Here is an 18,401-nt window from a genome sequence, read left to right as displayed (position 1 = left end):
CAAACCAATCAAAATACGCTTTTTGCGATTTTTTTTTTTTTTACCAAACATAGGTAGCATAAAACAAATTGGCCGAAAAATGTTAAAAAATTTTGATTTTTACTTTTTTTTTTGGGGGAATTTCATATAAAAAAATTTGAAAAATATTGTTATTTTTGCAAAATTTACGCTCTTTTTTTGTTTATAGCGCGTGATCAAAAAATCGCACAGGTGATCAAATACCACCAAAAGAAAGCTCTGTTTGTGGGAAAAAAAGGACGTCAAATTCGTTTAGGTACAGCGTCGCACGGCCGCGCAATTGTCCGTTAAAGTCACGCAGTAAAAAATCGCAAAAAAAACCCTGGTCCTTTAGCAGCCAAATCCTCCGGGGCTTAAGTGGTTAAATACTGCATTTTGTTTTTTACTCGGGTTATCTTTGTGTAATATTAAAATTTGTGATTTTAATGATCTGAAACATTTTTAAGTGTGACAAATATGAAAAAAAAAAAAAATAAATAAAAAGCAGGAAGGGGGCAAATACTTTTTCACAGCACTGTACTTTGGAAGAAGCCTGATCATTGAGTTCAGCGTGTGCCCTGTTTTGATGAAATCTCTGTGCAATGATAAAAGTTTAGAAAGCATAAAAAGTTTCATGTGTGTGGGAGGGTGGGACTCAGGCCGCAAACTTACATTCTGTGAAAAGCCGATAACGGCGTGTGGTTAAGGCCTCCACCAGGGGAAATTCGGGGACTATTTTAGTAAAAGTTAGTCTTGGTTACATCGCTTCCTCTGCAGTTCTAGCTTCTTGGATAGATAAGTGACCAAAGATTGATAGGACCATTACTAGAGAGATCACCAGCAGGAGGAAAGAGTTCCAGATTCCCCTATATACAGTGCCTTGCGAAAGTATTCGGCCCCCTTGAACTTTGCGACCTTTTGCCACATTTCAGGCTTCCAACATAAAGATATAAAACTGTAATTTTTTGTGAAGAATCAACAACAAGTGGGACAATCATGAAGTGGAACGAAATTTATTGGATATTTCAACATTTGTTAACAAATAAAAAACTGAAAAATTGGGCGTGCAAAATTATTCAGCCCCTTTACTTTCAGTGCAGCAAACTCTCTCCAGAAGTTCAGTGAGGATCTCTGAATGATCCAATGTTGACCTAAATGACTAATGATGATAAATAGAATCCATCTGTGTGTAATCAAGTCTCTGTATAAATGCACCTGCAATAAATTTCGTTCCACTTCATGATTGTGTCCCACTTGTTGTTGATTCTTTACAAAATATTACAGTTTTATATCTTTATGTTTGAAGCCTGAAATGTGGCAAAAGGTCGAAAAGTTCAAGGGGGCCGAATACTTTTGCAAGGCACTGTAGATCTTAAGTTATCACTGGTGCGATCATCAGGAGGAAGAAAGTGGTCCTGATTCCTTTCTGTAGAACTTTTATTATCCCTAAAGGTTCCCCAGCAGGGGGAAGGAAGTCCTGATTCCTCTACAGTGCTCAGCATATATAAGTACACCCCTTTTGAAAAGTAAGATTTTAATATCTCAGTGAACACAAGAAGAATTTCCAAAATTTTGACAAAACTGCATTTTATTGAACATTTGTTTAGCTCATTATAGGAAAGTAAAGTTCATAATATAACTTAAATTACAAAATCTTCACTTTTACTCAAATTGCTTGATGCAAAAATGAATACACCCCATAACAAAAACTACTGCATCTAGTATTTTGTATGACCTCCATGATTTGTAAGGTGAGTACCAAGTCTTCTAGGCTTGGAAAGCACAATTGGCGACATATTACAACATCGATCTTTTTCCATTCTTTAAAGCAGAGTTCCACCCAAAAGTGGAACTTCCGCTTTTATGCTTCCAAAACCCCCCCCCCCCCGGTGCCACATTTCGCACCTTTCACGGGAAACGGGTACCTGTTTTTGACAGGTAACCTTCCCCACTTACGGGAGACAGCGCCACGGCGCTGTCCCTCGGACGTTCGGCCCCCCTCCTTCTTCCTCCGCTGCCAGGCCAATTACAAGGCGCAGCAGGAAACCAGCTGTGAAGCCGAAAGGCTTCACTGCCGGGTTCCCTTACCCTGGATGGCAGCGGCAGCACCCAAGAGCCAATTCGAAAATTGGCTTCGGGTGCCGACATCGCAGGAACCCTGGAAAGGTAAGTTCTAAAATTTAAAGTCAGCAGCTACAATAATTGTAGCTGCTTAATTTTTTCATTGGGGGCTGAACTCCGCTTTAAGAACTACCTCTTTTAAAGCCTGGATGCTGGATGGAGGGTGATGCTCAACTTGTCCCCTCAGAATTCCCCATAGATGTTCCATTGGGTTCAGATCAGTAGACATACTTGGCCACTGAATCACTTTCACCAGGTTGTTCTTCAGAAATACAACAGTGGCCTTAGATGTGTGTTTTGGATCATTGTCATGTTGGAGAAGTGCACGGCGACCATGGGTATGGATTGATGGTAGCATCTTCTCTTTCAATATAGAGCAGTACATCTGTGAATTCATGACACCATTAATGAAATGCAGATCCCCGACACCAACAGCACTCATGCAGCCCCATAGAAGGACACGGCCACCACCATGTTTCACTGTAGGCACCATGCATTTTTCTTTGTACTCCTCACCTTTGCGACGCCCTACAGTTTTGAAACCATCAGTTCCAAAAACATTTATCTTGGTCTCATGAGTACAGAGTCCCAGAAGTCTTCTTTTTCAGCATGGGCAAGTTCTAGGTGGGTTTTTTGCATGGGTTTTAGAAGAGGCTTCCTTCGTGGATGACACCCATGCATGCCATTCCTCTGTAGTGTACGCTGTATTGTGTCACAGGAAACAATCACCCCAGTTTGCTTTTTACTTCTTTAGCTAACTGCAGTAAACTTTTCTTCAACCCTTCTCATCAGAAGACGCTCCTGTCGAGGTGTTAACTACCGCGGGCGGCCAGGACTTCTCCATGAGATGGTTGCAGTTCCATCTTTGTTACGTTTTTGTATCACTTTTGCTCCAGTATTCTGACTGATAAGTAACATTTCTCGTGTAAAGAAATTATTTTCTTTCTCAGGCCTTGTGACATTTCTCTTCCATGTGGTGCCCTTACTGACAGCATGAAATAGGAGGGGGTTTTCTTTAAGTAACGCCCTTTTATAGTCACCTGTCTGCTGGACACCTGTTAAATGAATAATTCGACTCATCTGTAGTTGAATTCTTGTTAATTTGGATTTTTTTGTCTAAAATTTAGCTTTGCTCCTAAGACTTTCATTGGGGTGTATTCATTTTTGCAACATGGTTTTGAATGAATTTGTTATGAAAAATACTTTTTTTGTGTGTGCAAATTAACAAATCTTGGTTACAATCAATGGCCGGCATTTGTTGTATATTGTCCCCACAGAAAATATTGATTCTGAAAGGAAAGTAAAGGTTTTCTGACAGATCTGTTGGGGTGTACTCATTTATACTGAGCACTATATATAGATCTTTATATCACTAGAGGAATCACCAACAGGAGGACGGAGGTCCCGATTCCTCTGTATAGATCTTTATATCACTAGAGCGATCACCAGCAGGAGGAAGGAGGCCCCAATTCCTCTTTATACCGATTCCTCTATATAGATCTTTATATCATTAGAGGGATCACCAGCAGGAGGAAGGAGGTCCTGATTCCTCTATATCAGGCATGTCCAACCTGCGGCCTGGGGGCCGCATGCGGCCCAGAACCGCAGGCAATGCGGCCCACTGCCCCCTCACAATTTTTTGTACGGCCACAGCGGCTTCCAACTAACTGTAGGCAGAGGCTGCCTTGGAAGGGATCATCCTCTAGTTGTGTTAAATTAGTGCTGGGGGGCATCAGCGCGGGAAGGGCGCAGGGGCGTTTTATTACTTATATACCTTAACTATAGTATATATTTTATATGCGGCCCGAGAAAATTTCTCTACACTCAATGTGGCCCAGAGAAGCCAAAAGGTTGGACACCCATGCTCTATATAGATCTTTATATCAGTAGAGGGATCACCAGTAGGAGAAAGGAGGTCCTGATTTCTCTATATAGATCTTTATACATCTAGAGGGATCGCCAGCAGGAGGAAGAAGGTCCTAGTTCCTCTATATAGATCTTTATATCACTAGCGCGATCACCAGCAGGAGGAAGGAGGCCCCAATTCCTCTATATACCGATTCCTCTATATAGATCTTTATATCAGTAGAGGGATCACCAGCAGGAGGAAGAAGGTCCTAATTCCTCCATATAGATCTTTATATTACTAGAGGGATCACCAGCCGGAGGAAGGAGGCCCCGATTCCTCTATATAGATATTTATATCACTAGAGGGGTCACCAGTAGGAGGAAGGAGGTCCTGATTCCTCTATATATCGATTCCTCTATATAGATCTTTATACATCTAGAGGGATCACCAGCAGGAGGAAGGAGGTCCCGATTTCTCTCTATAGATCTTTATATCACTAGAGGGGTCACCAGTAGGACGAAGGAGGTCCTGATTCCTCTATATAGATCTTTATATCACTAGAGGGGTCTCCAGCAGGAGGAAGGAGGTCCTGATTCCTCTATATAGATCTTTATACATCTAGAGGGATCACCAGCAGGAGGAAGGAGGTCCTTATTCTTCTATATAGATATTTATATCACTAGAGGGGTCTCCAGGAGGAGGAAGGAGGTCCTGATTCCTCTATATAGATCTTTATATCACTAGAGGGGTCACCAGTAGGACGAAGGAGGTCCTGATTCCTCTATATAGATCTTTAGTTCTCAATCAATAAAGATTGTGAAAGGTCTGAGGGATAATAGTTCAAGAAAGATTTTAGGATATTATTATGTCCAGTCTGGAGGTAAGAAGGGAACGGGGGGACATGATTTTAAACTTTTTAAATACCTGAATTGTGTAACAAAGGTTCAGGGCAGGATTCTCAATATGAAGCTAAGATCAAGACATGGACATGACTTAAAAGTAGCAGGAGAAACCTCCAAACTAATCATAGACCGTATTATTTTACAGAAAGAGTAGTTGATGCTTGGAGCAGACTTCCAGCATCAGTAAATGAATACAGGTTTAGGACAAGCATTGATCTGTACTCCAACAAAAAGTTTAAAATAAAAGTTTATATAGGATTTTTTTAAGGTGATAATTCCCTGTTACTGAACATGTGAAGTTCTTCTTTGATTGGATATGGACTTTATATCTCAGAGCACCCTTTTTTTTTTTTTATAAGATTGAGGACTTTATTCATCCTTTTCTGCGTTTTTCAACTTATGTTTGATGGAATGGATTCATTTCCACTATTATCACACTGTAAATTTATTTACATTGCACATATTTGAACTTTATTTGAAGTTTTCTTTGCACAATGGCGATTTTGCATTTTTTTGCACAATTCTATGCACTTTTTTTGGATATTGATATATTTGATATACACAATTGTATATTATTATTATTATACAGGATTTATATAGCGCCAACAGTTTGCTCAGCGCTTTACAATGCAATTCAATACAGAAGGAATTAGAAGGCCCTGATCGTCAGAGTTTACAATCTAGTAATATGATTATATGCAACACTTTATTTCATTAGGAGCTTGTTGCTTCGTAGTGCAGCAATTTTTTCCTTTTTTTTCACTCCTAAACCTTGTGGACAGCCTTCCCAGAAGAGTTGAAGCTGTTATATCTGCAAAGGGTGGGACAACTCAATATTGAACCCTACAGACTAGGACTGGGATGCCATTAAAGTTCATGTGCGTGTAAAGGCAGGTGTCCCAATACTTTTGACAATATAGTGTATTTCGTGATGGAAGTTATGTTACATGTTCTGTTTAGAGAAGAAGTTAAATATTTATTTTAACAATTTGTTTTCTTTGCCGTCAGATCTCCCAGTAAACCTTTGACACGGAAACTGGTCAGCGATATGGACTGGGAAGTGACCAGCAGGAATTCGCTGTCTAATGACAGACTGGAGACGCAGAGCCTGCCGTCCAGATCCCCACCGGGGACACCCAATCAGTGAGTGCGCACACACATGGGGAAGTCCTATTTAATTGCATTTACATACTGCACCTCCTGTAAAGAAGGACAGAGACTGTGCTCGGTTCCATGTGTTGAGGATTTGTTGGCGATTGTAGTTGCATACACAGGGCAGGGACACATATTCAGTCATGTATCAGGCATCCCATTAGGAAACGGTTCTCTTGGTATTTTCCTAGTTGGAGAGCTGTATGTGTGATTTAGGTGGGGGGTCCGACTGCTGCAGAGGGCGCTCTGCTATTACACAGGGTGCAGGAGTCTTTACTGCTGACTACTGGCGTGGGTCAGGCTTACGTAGGAGAGCTGGAGCTGTTTTAACCACTTGCCTGCTGGGCAATTAAACCCCCTTCCTGCCCAGGCCAATTCTCAGCTTTCAGCGCTGTCGCACTTTGAATGACAATTGTGCGGTCATGCAACACTGTACCCATATGAAATCTTTAGCATTTTTTTCAAACAAATAGAGCTTTCTTTTGGTGCTATTTAATCACTACTGGGTTTTTTTTTTTTTTTTTTTTTTTTAACAAACAACAAAAAAAGATAGAAAACTGAAAAAAAAAAAAAAGAAGAAAAACGGTTTGCAAAATGTTATAACAAACTATAAAAACAGGTAATTTTTCTCCTTCATTGATGTGCGCTGATGAGGCACCACTGATGGGCACTGATAGGCTGCACTGATGGGCACTGATAAGGCAGCACTAGTGGGCACTGATAGGTGGCACTGATGGATGGCACCATTGGGCACTAATAGGTTGCACTCATGGGCACTGATGGGTGGCACTTATGGGCAATGATAGGCACTGGTAGGTGACACTGATAGGCAGCACTGATGATGGGGCATTGATTGGAACTCGTAGGCACTGATAGGTGGCACTGGTGGGCACAGATGCTCCTCTCCTCTTCGGGACTGATGTCCCTCTAAAAAGCAGCAGCGATCAGCTTTTTTTTCTCATCATGCTAAAAGCGTGAGGAGAAAAAAAAAAGCTGATCGCTGGCTGCTGTTTACATCACGTGATCAGCTGTCATTGGCTGACAGCTGATCACGTGGTAAGGGGCCGGGACCGGCTCCTTACTCAGATCTGTGGATCACAGAGCGAGCCACGCGTGCTTCACAGGGAGCACGCAGGCAGCTCATGCACAGGAGGACGTACATAGACGCCCTCCCGCCAATTAAGGTCCGCGCTGTAGCCGTCTTTCGGCTATAGAGCCATGCTGTAGACTGCAATGTAAACTCTCAAAAGTCACGCAAAAGTCACATCTCAATATTATCAATGCAACAGTTGTGCAACAGCCAAAGTCGCATCCATACAAAGTTGCATCAAAGTTGCAATGTAAAGTCACAATGGAAATCGCATGACTTTGGAGTTGCGCAAGTGTGAATGGAGCCTTAAAGTGGTAGTAAACTGCAGCAGTTTAAAAAAAACACCTGCAAGGCAATACATCACATACTAACACATTGAAATACTTACCTTAGAACGAACCCCTCCAGCAGCGTGCTGTCACTACCTCTTCCCCCGGTCTCGGCTCTGAGTGGCCGGACCACGATAATGTCACTCCCATGCATGTGCATGGGAGCTCTCAGCTCCGGCACGGTATGCCAGACCTTCAGAGCGCATGCACCAGTGACATCACTGGCTGCATCCAGGGTGAATATCTCCTAAATTAGCAGATATTCATTCTACCTACAGGTTAGCCTTATTATATGCATACCTGTAGGTAAAAATCACAAAGCAGGGTTTACTACTGCTTTAAACACAATGTTGCACAGCACACAGTAGAGGAGACTTACTAAAACAGGTACAAGCTCTGCACAGCAACCAATCAACTTCCAGGTTTTATTAGGAATAAAGGAGGGTTGGGACTTTAAAAAAAGAAGCAATGAATAAAATAGGTCATACATAAGGATCATATATTAAAATAGCAACGTTTATTGTAGCTTTATTGTCAAAGCCTATTTGAACAAGCTAAAGTCTGAAACTGATTGGTTACTTTGCACAGCTGCACCAGATTCTGAGTGCACCAGTTTTAGTAAATCTCCCCCATTGGATATTTTTCAAACTTTAATGCACACAGAAGATAATGTTGATTTATTGAAGCAATGGGGATTGTATGTATTGTAGTTACACTATATTACCAAAAGTATTGGGACGCCTGCCTTTACACGCACATGAACTTTAATGGCATCCCAGTCTTAGGCTGGCCATACACTATAAAATTTTCTTATTCAATTTCCTTTAGATTTACCTTAAACTATGTAGTGCAAGGGCCTGCCTGACTGCATACAAACTGAAAGTGAAAGGTTTGACCCTATATTACATGGTTTTGGTAAATCTAAAATAAAGTTGAACAAGAAAATTCTATAGTGTATGGCCAGCCTTAGTCTGTAGGGTTCAATGTTGAGTTGGCCCACCCTTTGCAGCTATAACAGCTTCAACTCTTCTGGGAAGGCTGCCCACAAGGTTAAGTAGTGTGTCTATGGGAATGTTTGATCATTCTTTCAGAAACGTGAGGTCAGGCACTGATGTGGAGGAGAAGGCTTGGCTCACAGTCTCTGCTTTAATTCATCCCAAAGGTGTTCTATCAGGTTGGGGTCAGGACTCATCCATGTCTTTATGGACCTTGCTTGGTGCACTGGTCCAAATCATTTGGTGGAGGGGGGATTATGGTGTGGGGTTGTTTTTCAGGGGTTGGGCTTGGCCCCTTAGTTCCAGTGAAGGGAACTCTTAAGGTGTCAGCATACCAAGACATTTTGGACAATTTCATGCTCCTAACTTTGTGGGAACAGTTTGGGGATGACCCCTTCCTGTTCCAACATGACTGCACACCAGTGCACAAAGCAAGGTCCATAAAGACATGGATGAGCGAGTTTGGGGTGGATGAACTTGACTGGCCTGCACAGAGTCCTGACCTCAACCCAATAGAATACCTTTGAGAGGAATTAGAGTGGAGACTGCGAGCTAGGCCTTTTCGTCCAACATGAGTGCCTGACCTCACAAATGGTCAAACATTTCCATAGACACCCCCCTAAACCTTGTGGACAGCCTTCCCAGAAGAGTTGGAGCTGTTATAGCTGCAAAGGGTGAGCCAACTCAATATTGAACCCTACGGAATAAGACTGGGATGACATTAAAGCTCATTTGCGTGTAAAGACAGGTGTCCCAATACTTTTGACAATATACTGTACATACAAAAAAGTTCACGAAAAAAAAAAATGGGCACACTCGATGGACTACTTCAGGGGTCTTCAAACTATGGCCCTCCAGTTGTTCCGGAGTTACAATTCCCATCATGCCTAGTCATGTCTGTGAATGTCAGAGTTTTATAATGCCTCATGGGATGTGTAGTTCCGCAACAGCTGGAGGGCCGTAGTTTGAGAATCCCTGGACTACTCGGCCTTTTTCTGCTTTCACTTTTCTATGTTTCTAGTGATACCCATAAAAGTGTGGCTCTGAATTTACTCCACATACATTTATTATACCTGACACCTAAGTCTAACCTCTTCTGCTGCAGCCGGAGTGCGACGTTCAATCAAGAGGGAACCCGCCTGCGCCCGTCCTCTGTTGGGCACCTGGTAGATCATGCAGTGCACGCGTCTCCTGGGAAGGTCTTTACAAACCACAGATCTCCGTCTTCTACTCAGGCCAACAGCATTATCCTGGACTCCCCCCAGTAAGTGGCATTTTAAAGTGGATCTTTCCCTTATGTGTACATTGAGCTCCATATAAAATGTATGTATGTAAAAGCTCCTCTTATTGCCTCCCTTTTGGCCTGTTAAACTTGAAGCTTAAAGAGGATCTCCGCCCCCCTCCCACTTACCTAGAGGTGGTATCTGGAATTTCAGATACTCACCCATCCAGTGAATCCAGCAATGTCCCACTGAGATCCTCTCATGCCCAGCCACAGCTCCGTCCGTGCTGCCATGTTAAGTCTGACATCATCGAGAGGCCACCTGGCTCTTCCGGGTTCAGCAGACGGGCCTTTCCATGACATGCTAATAGGCCCACCCCCTCCTCCTCCTCTTTCTTTGAATGGACCGAAAATCGGACATGCAAATACCAGGAAGCATAGCAGCAGGGGAATGACGCGCATAGGGAGGAGGGGCCGGCTTTTTTCTATTAAGAAAAAAAAGCAAAAGGCAAAAAAAACTCTTAATTGGTGGGACTATGTAGGCTGCCACACATCCATTTGTATAAAAAGTATAAATTTCATCATTAAAAACTGTAAATAACTTAGACACATGTCTAAATACATGTTACAAAACATACAAGATGAAGACATGAGACATATGAAATATTAAAAATGGTAAACACCGTTTGCAAAAGATGTTCATCAAGAATATAAGGATGACAGTAGGGAAATCCTCCAAACTTGACGCGTTTCAGGTGGGATCACCTTTCCTCAGGGGTATGCAGATGGAGTTTGTGTGATTTCCAATTGGAGAATTCTAAGCGATAAGAAAGCCGTGTAGGGTATCATAAATGGCATACAAACATGAGAGAGGAGATGGGAGTCTCATGGTTGGAGCTGCAAGGTGTAGTGATGCTGCCCCAATAGAGACCACAAGGGTGACACCACCGCCAATTCTCGAAAGATTTCACAACGGGCCCAACCAGTGTTGCCAACTGTCAGTATTTTTACTGGCAGTCAGTAAAAAAGGGGCACTTTTTTCCTGCCTGTAAAAACCAGTGACAGGAAAAGGTTGCCAGTAAAAAATATGGCTTTGACCCTCGGCTCGTAACTGCACATGCCGAGACCATCCGAGTGCCTTCTACAGTGGGGGAGAGGGGTGAGGTCTGGCCGAGGCGGTGTGTCATGTGATGTCATGGTGCAAGGGAGCAGAGCGGAGCCTCCTGTGTGGGTCTGCAGGATGAGAGCAAGAAAAGCCAGGAGCGGGACTGGAGTGAACTGAAGGGACCATCTGGCGTGGAGAGAGACTGTCACTTTGATTCAGGAGGGGACGTGTTGTTTCGGTGAGGTGTCATCATCTGTACTGCTGCACACTGCTTTCACTTTGAGTGTCAATTTCATGTATGTGTGCGCCCATTCTTCAGGGAGATCACTTCAGGGAGATCATGTCAAACAAATCTTATAGATTTTTTTGACTGGGTGACTAAAATAATAGACAGTGGAGGTGCAGTAGACTGCATATCTAGATTTTAGTAAGGCTTTTGACACTGTCCCACATAGAAGACTTATCAATAAACTGCAGTCATTGAGCATGGACTCCCATATTGTTGAGTGGATTAGGCAGTGGCTGAGTGACAGACAACAGAGGGTTGTAGTCAATGGAGAACATTCAGAACAAGGTCATGTTACCAGTGGGGTACCTCAGGGATCTGTACTGGGACCAATTTTGTTTAATATCTTCATAAGTGATATTACAAAAGGCCTCGATGGTAAGGTTTGTCTTTTTGCTGATGACACAAAGATATGTAACAGGGTTGATGTTCCTGGAGGGAAACGCCAAATGGAAAAGGATTTAGGAAAACTAGAAGAATGGTCAGAACTCTGGCAACTGAAATTTAATGTGGATAAGTGCAAGATAATGCACCTGGGGCGTAAAAACCCAAGGGCAGAATATAGAATATTTGACACAGTCCTGACCTCAGTATCTGAGGAAAGGGATTTAGGAGTAATTATTTCAGAAGACTTAAAGGTGGGAAGACAATGTAATAGAGCAGCACGAAATGCCAGCAGAATGCTTGGATGTATAGGGAGAGGTATAAGCAGTAGAAAGAGAGAAGTGCTTATGCCGCTGTATAGAACACTGGTGAGACCTCACTTGGAGTATTGTGCGCAGTACTGGAGGCCATATCTCCAGAAGGATATAGATACTCTAGAGAGAGTTCAGAGAAGAGCTACTAAACTAGTACATGGATTACAGGAAAAAACTTACCAGGAAAGGTTAAAGGACCTTAACATGTATAGCTTGGAAGAAAGAAGAGACAGAAGGGATATGATAGAAACTTTTAAATACATAAAGGGAATCAACTCGGTAAAGGAGGAGAGCATATTTAAAAGAAGAAAAACTACCACAAGAGGACACCGTTTTAAATTAGAGGGGCAAAGGTTTAAAAGTAATATGAGGAAGTATTACTTTACTGAGAGAGTAGTGGATGCATGGAATAACCTTCCTGCAGAAGTGGTAGCTGCAAATACAGTGAAGGAGTTTAAGCATGCATGGGATAGGCATAAGGCTATCCTTCATATAAGATAGGGCCAGGGACTATTCATAAGGATTCAGATATATTGGGCAGACTAGATGGGCCAAATGGTTCTTATCTGCCGACACATTCTATGTTTCTATTCTAATTTCTTGCCCTCCTGAGTCCTTTCCCTGAGCTACTTGCTTACTATATTGGAAAATAAAATAAGAAATATGTTTTTTACCTTAATATCTACCTGATATCACATTGCTAATTGCCTATTTTACTATTTGTAGCCTAAACAGTCATTTTGGAAATGCCAGTAAAAACTTGGCTATGCCAGTAAATTTTGGGTGTCGTGTCAGTAAATTTTAAACTGGTCGGTTGGCAACACTGGGCCCAACTGAGGCAGGCCGATCAATCGTTCCTCGGTATATGGGATAGATCTGGCTGTATCTGGAAGTAAATAGATATTGGGATATAGAGGGCCATCTTCAGTATGAACAACTGATAATGTACTGTCAAAAAAGTTCCATAGTTTCTCTACTGTCATCCTTCTTGATGAACATCTTTTGCAAGCCGCGTTTACCATTTTTTTAACATTTCATGTGTCTCATTTCTTCATATACTTCATTGTTGATCTTGTATGTTTTGTATAATGTATTTAGACACGTGATGTGTCAAGTTATCTACAATTTTTTAATGATTTGAATAAATTTATACTTTTTATACAACTGGATGTGTGGCAGCCTGCATAGTCCCACCAATTAGGGTTTTTTTTTTTTTGCCTTTTGCTCTCGTCTCATAGGGACATCCCCTGAATTCCAAATAATTGGGGAATATCTACATTTAAAAAAAAAAAATGCCAGATGGGAGGAGGGGTGGCATAAAAGGAACTTGAGGACGAGGGAGAAGGTCCGCTTTATTGTTTATATTTTGCCTTCCCTGTTCTTCCTTTCTCCCTTCATCAACATGTTATTTACAACTTTTGATAAAATCCTATCCGTTTTCCTTACATTATTTATGTGATGTCATCATTGGGTCTCTGTGCTTCTGTGGGTAATGAAGGCAAATCATGGCTGTTGCTAGGGTCTAGGGCAGTGATGGCGAACCTTGGCACCCCAAATGTTTTGGAACTACATTTCCCATGATGCTCAACTATACTGCAAAGTGCAGGAGCATCATGGGAAATGTAGTTCCAAAACATGTGGGGTGTCAAGGTTCGCCATCACTGGTCTAGGGGTCTACCTCCCTCTCATGGCTGGTCGCAGGGAAAAGTGTTTTAACGGCAGTACGTATGCGGCTTTGAAGTGGTTTACCGGGGTTAAGCTATCAGCCATAACACCAGTATTTTTTTTTTCCTTCAGCCGGTGATTCTCTTTCTCGTTAAAGAAATCTGAGGGGCTGATTAGCCACTGGATCGCTTTTAGAAGCCCCCACTGCTTGCCGGTATTCTCAGTCTTACTGGCAAGGCCAGTCACTTCACTGGTTATATGGAAGGGTTTACAACCACTTTAATAGGTGTATGTCCGTCTGGAGGAGCAGATGTTCCTCGGCAGACTGTATTTGCATGCAGATTGCGCTAGGTAATGTCCACTTATGAGGCTGAGCCTGTATAATTGAAAGAGCTGGAATAAATTAATTAAAGAGGCAGGTTAGGGACAGTCAAGCTGGGGAAGAAAGCTAGATGATGCTGGGGCCCCCCGGGCAGGGAGGGGTCCAATCAAGACCATGAGGGCGAGCTGTTACTTCAACTTCTTATGCCACTTCCCATTCGGTTACGTCCGTGTAGCATGGCTGACAGTTTCTTGTCTCCTCCTCTCTTGCTCCCTCCTCCCTGTATTAGTTCTCCATGTAGTGTGGCTGACAGTGCTTGTCCTTTATTCTTCTTTTCCGTCCCTGTATCAGTCCTATATGAGGCATAGCTGACAGTGCTTGTCCTCTCCTCTCCTGTGTCTGTGGGTGGCTAAAACTTCTGACAGGGTCATTTGGGTAGCCCAGTGGCTAAGTGGTTAGCACTTCCGCCTAGCAGCACTGGGGTCATTGGTTTGAAAACCCAACCATGACACTACCTGCCTGGAGTTTGCATGTTCTACCTGTGCCTGTGTGGGTTTCCTCCAGGTACTCCGGTTTCCTCCCAGACTCCAAAGACATGCTGGTAGTTTTAATTGGCTCCTGTCTAAATTGGCCCTAGTATGTGTATGTATGAATGTGAGTTAGGGACCTTAGATTGCAAGCTCCTTGAGGGCAGGGACTGATGTGAACATATAATATATATGTAGAGTGCTGCCTAATTGGTGGTGCTATACAAGTACCTGTAATGAATACATTTGGATCCAGCCCAATTATTGTCCAGAGCTCAGTGTACTCACCAGCAGCAATTAGATTTCTGATCCAAGTCTTCAGATGAGCTCTGCAGAATGGTGGAAGGGAATGCAGAGGTTGGACTGGTGGAAGAGAGTGTAGAAGTGGAGTGCAGAAGCAGTTGCAATAGTGAAAGAGGATGCAGAGGATAGAAGTGCTGGAAGGGTTTCCAGTGGTACAAGGGGGGGGGGGAGAAGAGGTGGAGGAGATTGCAATGGTGGAGAGGTAAAGTGCAAAAGTGGTTGCATTGGTGAAAGTGGATGGAAGTGGTTGAAGGGTTTACAGTGGTACAGGGGAGGGGGGGAGGTGGAGGGTATTGCAGTGGTGGAAATGGTTGCAATCGTAGAAGGGGTTGCAAGGGTGGAAGCAGTTGCAGTGGTGAAAAAGGATGGGAGTGGTTGAAGGGTTTGCAGTTGTACAAGGGGGAGAGAAGAAGTGGAGGGGGTTTCAGTCATAGAGGGGATTACTGAAGTAGAATAAGGTGGAAGAGGAAACAGTGGTGAAAGAAGGTGCCATGGTGGAAGAGGGTGCAGTGGTAGAAGTGGTTGCAATCGTGAAAGGGAATGCTGAGGTAGAAAGAGGTGGAAGGGAGTGTAGAGGTAAAAGGGGTTGCAATGGTGGAAGGGAATGCAGAGGTAAAAGGGGTTGCAATGGTGGAAGGGAATGCAGAGGTAAAAGGGGTTGCAATGATGGAAGGGAATGCAGAGGTAAAAGGGGTTGCAATGATGGAAGGGAATGCAGAGGTAAAAGGGGTTGCAATGATGGAAGGGAATGCAGAGGTAAAAGGGGTTGCAATGATGGAAGGGAATGCAGAGGTAAAAGGGGTTGCAATGATGGAAGGGAATGCAGAGGTAAAAGGGGTTGCAATGATGGAATGGAATGCAGAGGTAAAAGGGGTTGCAATGGTGGAAGGGAATGCAGAGGTAAAAGGGGTTGCAATGGTGGAAGGGAATGCAGAGGTGGAAGGGAATGCAGAGGTAAAAGGGGTTGCAATGATGGAAGGGAATGCAGAGGTAAAAGGTGTTGCAATGATGGAAGGGAATGCAGAGGTATAAGGGGTTGCAATGGTGGAAGGGAGCACAGAGATGGTGTGCACAAAGGGTTGCAATGATGAATGAAGAAGCAGGCGGTGGAAGTGGATGAAGTGTTTGCAGTGGTGGAGGAGGTTGTAATTGTGGAAGCCTCGCAATCATGGAAGGGAATTTTGAGGTAGAAAGGGGTTGCAATGGTGGAAGAAAGTGCAGTGGTGGCGTGCAGAAGTAGTTGCAATGGTGAAAGGAGATGCAGACGATTGAAGTGGAAGGGTTTGCAGTGGTACAAGGGGGAGAGAATAGATGGGGGGGGGGGGGGTTGTAATGGTGAAAGAGGGTGCAGTCATGGAAGGGAATACTGAAGTAGAAAGAGATGGAAGGGGTTGCAGTGGTGAAAGAAGGTATAATGGTGGAAAGGAGGGCGCAGAGGTCGACACAACACGTTCTGCTGTGCAAAAATGCATGTTCCTAGGCAGAGGAGTTGGGGTTCCATAGACTTTGAAGGGTAATATAGCACCCCTCGTTGCTAGGACATATACACATGGTATGAATGGGCCCTATACTATTGTCTCCCCACTGCTTTTATATTTGCTGTATACATTTTGCTCTGGTTAAAAATAATACATGCTATAGCTCACTGTGCAACTTGACCATTAATTAGGGTGTTTTTCAGGGCATTTTTTCTGTTTGGAGAGGGGGGGGGGTCCCAAAAAATCTTTGCTATACAGCCCTGATTTTGGAAGTCCTCCAGCCAGGAAATGCGGCGGCCTCTATCTGACTTGGTGCAGCTTCTATTGCAATTGTGAGAAGCTCACAGTGTGCAGTAAATTCAGAGTAAGCCAGTTTAGTACAACAGAGGAGCCGGTACAACTGTGCAAGACTGAAGGGGAGGCCAGAAGTCAGCTTTAAGCTTTCTTTACAGTGAAGGAGCTCCAGGTGAAGATGTTTTATAAATAGGTCTGCTATCCAACAGCCCCGAGCTCTCTACATCTCAGTGTGACAAATTCTGTTTATTCCCCACACAGATCACAAGACATTTCACTGGAGGCCCCTCCACCCGCACTGCCACCGAAACAATCGAAAAAGAACAGTCTCAGCCAAATCTACCAATCTCAGCCAGAGCTGGACAACCACATCAGTGAGGCCTATGACCCTCTGTGGTCTCCAGAGAAGAACACGGTGAGTTCCCTCTTGACTTCTCATTTCCTCTCCTCTTCCCACATCCCGCTGCAACTTCCCCATTCTGTGCTCATGTCTCAGAGTCCAGAGGAAGTTCAACTAACGCCATACAAAACTGAAAGGTGCTAAAAATATCATTATACTAAAGAGGGGAATTGTAACAATCTGTGACTGATACGAAGCATGGAATCCCAGGAGTACTTGAATATCACACTCTCTACAACAAAGTCTCAGGTGCAGACTGAAATAATTTCTGCATATTTACAGCAGTGCAGAGTATTATAGGAGAGTTAAGCTGGATACACACTATCCAACTTTTGTGGATAGATTTCCTTCAGATTTACCTTTTCTATGTAGTGCAAGGACCTGCCAGATTGCATACAAATTGAAAGTGTTTGGGTTTGACCTCATATTATATGGTTTTGGTAAGTCTAAAGGAAAAAGTCTTCAGAAAATCTTATAGTGTGTATGGCCCATTAGATAGAGGAAGGAGCAGAGTCCTCAAGCAGCGCACATTACACCCGCCGGCCACTTTATTAGGTACACCTTGCTAGTAGCGGGTTGGACCCCCTTTTGCCTTCATTCTTGGTGGCCTAGATATAACGAGGTGTTGGATTTATTGATAGATTTTGCTCCATAGTGACATAATGGCATCACGCAGTTGCTGCAGATTTGTCGGCTGCGCATCCATGATACCAATCTTCCACCACATCCCTAAGGTGCTCTATTAGATGAGATCTGGTGAGTGTGGAGGCCATTGGAGGACAGTGACCTCATTGTCATGGTGAAGAAACCAGTGGTGAGATGATTGGAGCTTTGTGACATGGTGCATTATCCTGCTGGAAGGAGCCATCAGAAGATGGGGACACTGTAGTCATAAAGGGATGGACATGGTCAGCAACAATACTCAGGTAGGCCGTGGGGTTTATATGATGCTCAATTGGTACTAAGGGGTCCAGAGTGTGCCAAGAAAATATCCCCCACACCATTACACCACCACCACCACCAGCCTGAACCAGTACCCCCCCCCCCCACGCACACACCATTACACCACCACCAGCCTGAACCGTTACACCCCCCCCCCCCCCACACACACACCATTACACCACCAGCCTGAACCATTACACCACCACCACAAGCCTGAACCATTACACCCCCCCCTCCCCCACACCATTACACCACCACCACCAGCCTGAACCATTACACCCCCCCCCTCCCCCACACCATTACACCACCACCACCAGTCTGAACCGTTACCACCCCTTCCCTCCCCACAACATTACACCACCACCCTGAACCGTTAATACAAGGCAGGATCCATGCTTTCATGTTGTTTACGCCAAATTCTGACCCAACCATCTATATCTCATCAGATCAGGCAACGTTTTTCCAATCTTCTATTTTTCAATTTTGGTGATCCTGTGCCAATTGTAGCCTCAATTGCCTGTTCTTAGCTGACAGAAGTGGCACCTAGTGTGGTCTTCTGCCGCTGTAGCCCATCTGCTTTAGGGTTGGATGTGTTGTGCGTTCAGAGATGGTATTCTGCATACCATGGATGTAACGAGTGGTTATTTGAGTTACTGTTGGCTTTCAGTCATCTTGAACCAGTCTGCCCATTCTCTTCTGACCTCTGACATCAACAAGTTTTTGA

General features: G+C 43.7%; 1 protein-coding gene across 2 annotated transcripts in view; it reads left to right on the top strand.

Annotated features, from left to right (window-relative positions):
• The window catches only part of PTPN4 (protein tyrosine phosphatase non-receptor type 4), a 215,690-nt gene that overhangs the window by 142,992 nt on the left and 54,297 nt on the right, over window positions 1-18,401 (top strand). For both annotated transcript variants that reach the window (XM_082261048.1, XM_082261049.1), the window contains exons 14-16: window positions 5,878-6,012; window positions 9,541-9,699; window positions 16,597-16,750. In XM_082261048.1, coding sequence (XP_082117174.1) covers window positions 5,878-6,012; window positions 9,541-9,699; window positions 16,597-16,750 — 448 coding nt within the window. The remainder of the gene's footprint in view (window positions 1-5,877; window positions 6,013-9,540; window positions 9,700-16,596; window positions 16,751-18,401) is intronic.

The sequence above is a fragment of the Pelophylax lessonae genome (genome assembly GCF_965119305.1).
Source record: "Pelophylax lessonae genome assembly, chromosome: 6".
In the NCBI taxonomy this organism is placed as follows: domain Eukaryota; kingdom Metazoa; phylum Chordata; class Amphibia; order Anura; family Ranidae; genus Pelophylax; species Pelophylax lessonae.
This window is presented reverse-complemented; position numbering and strand designations above follow the sequence as displayed.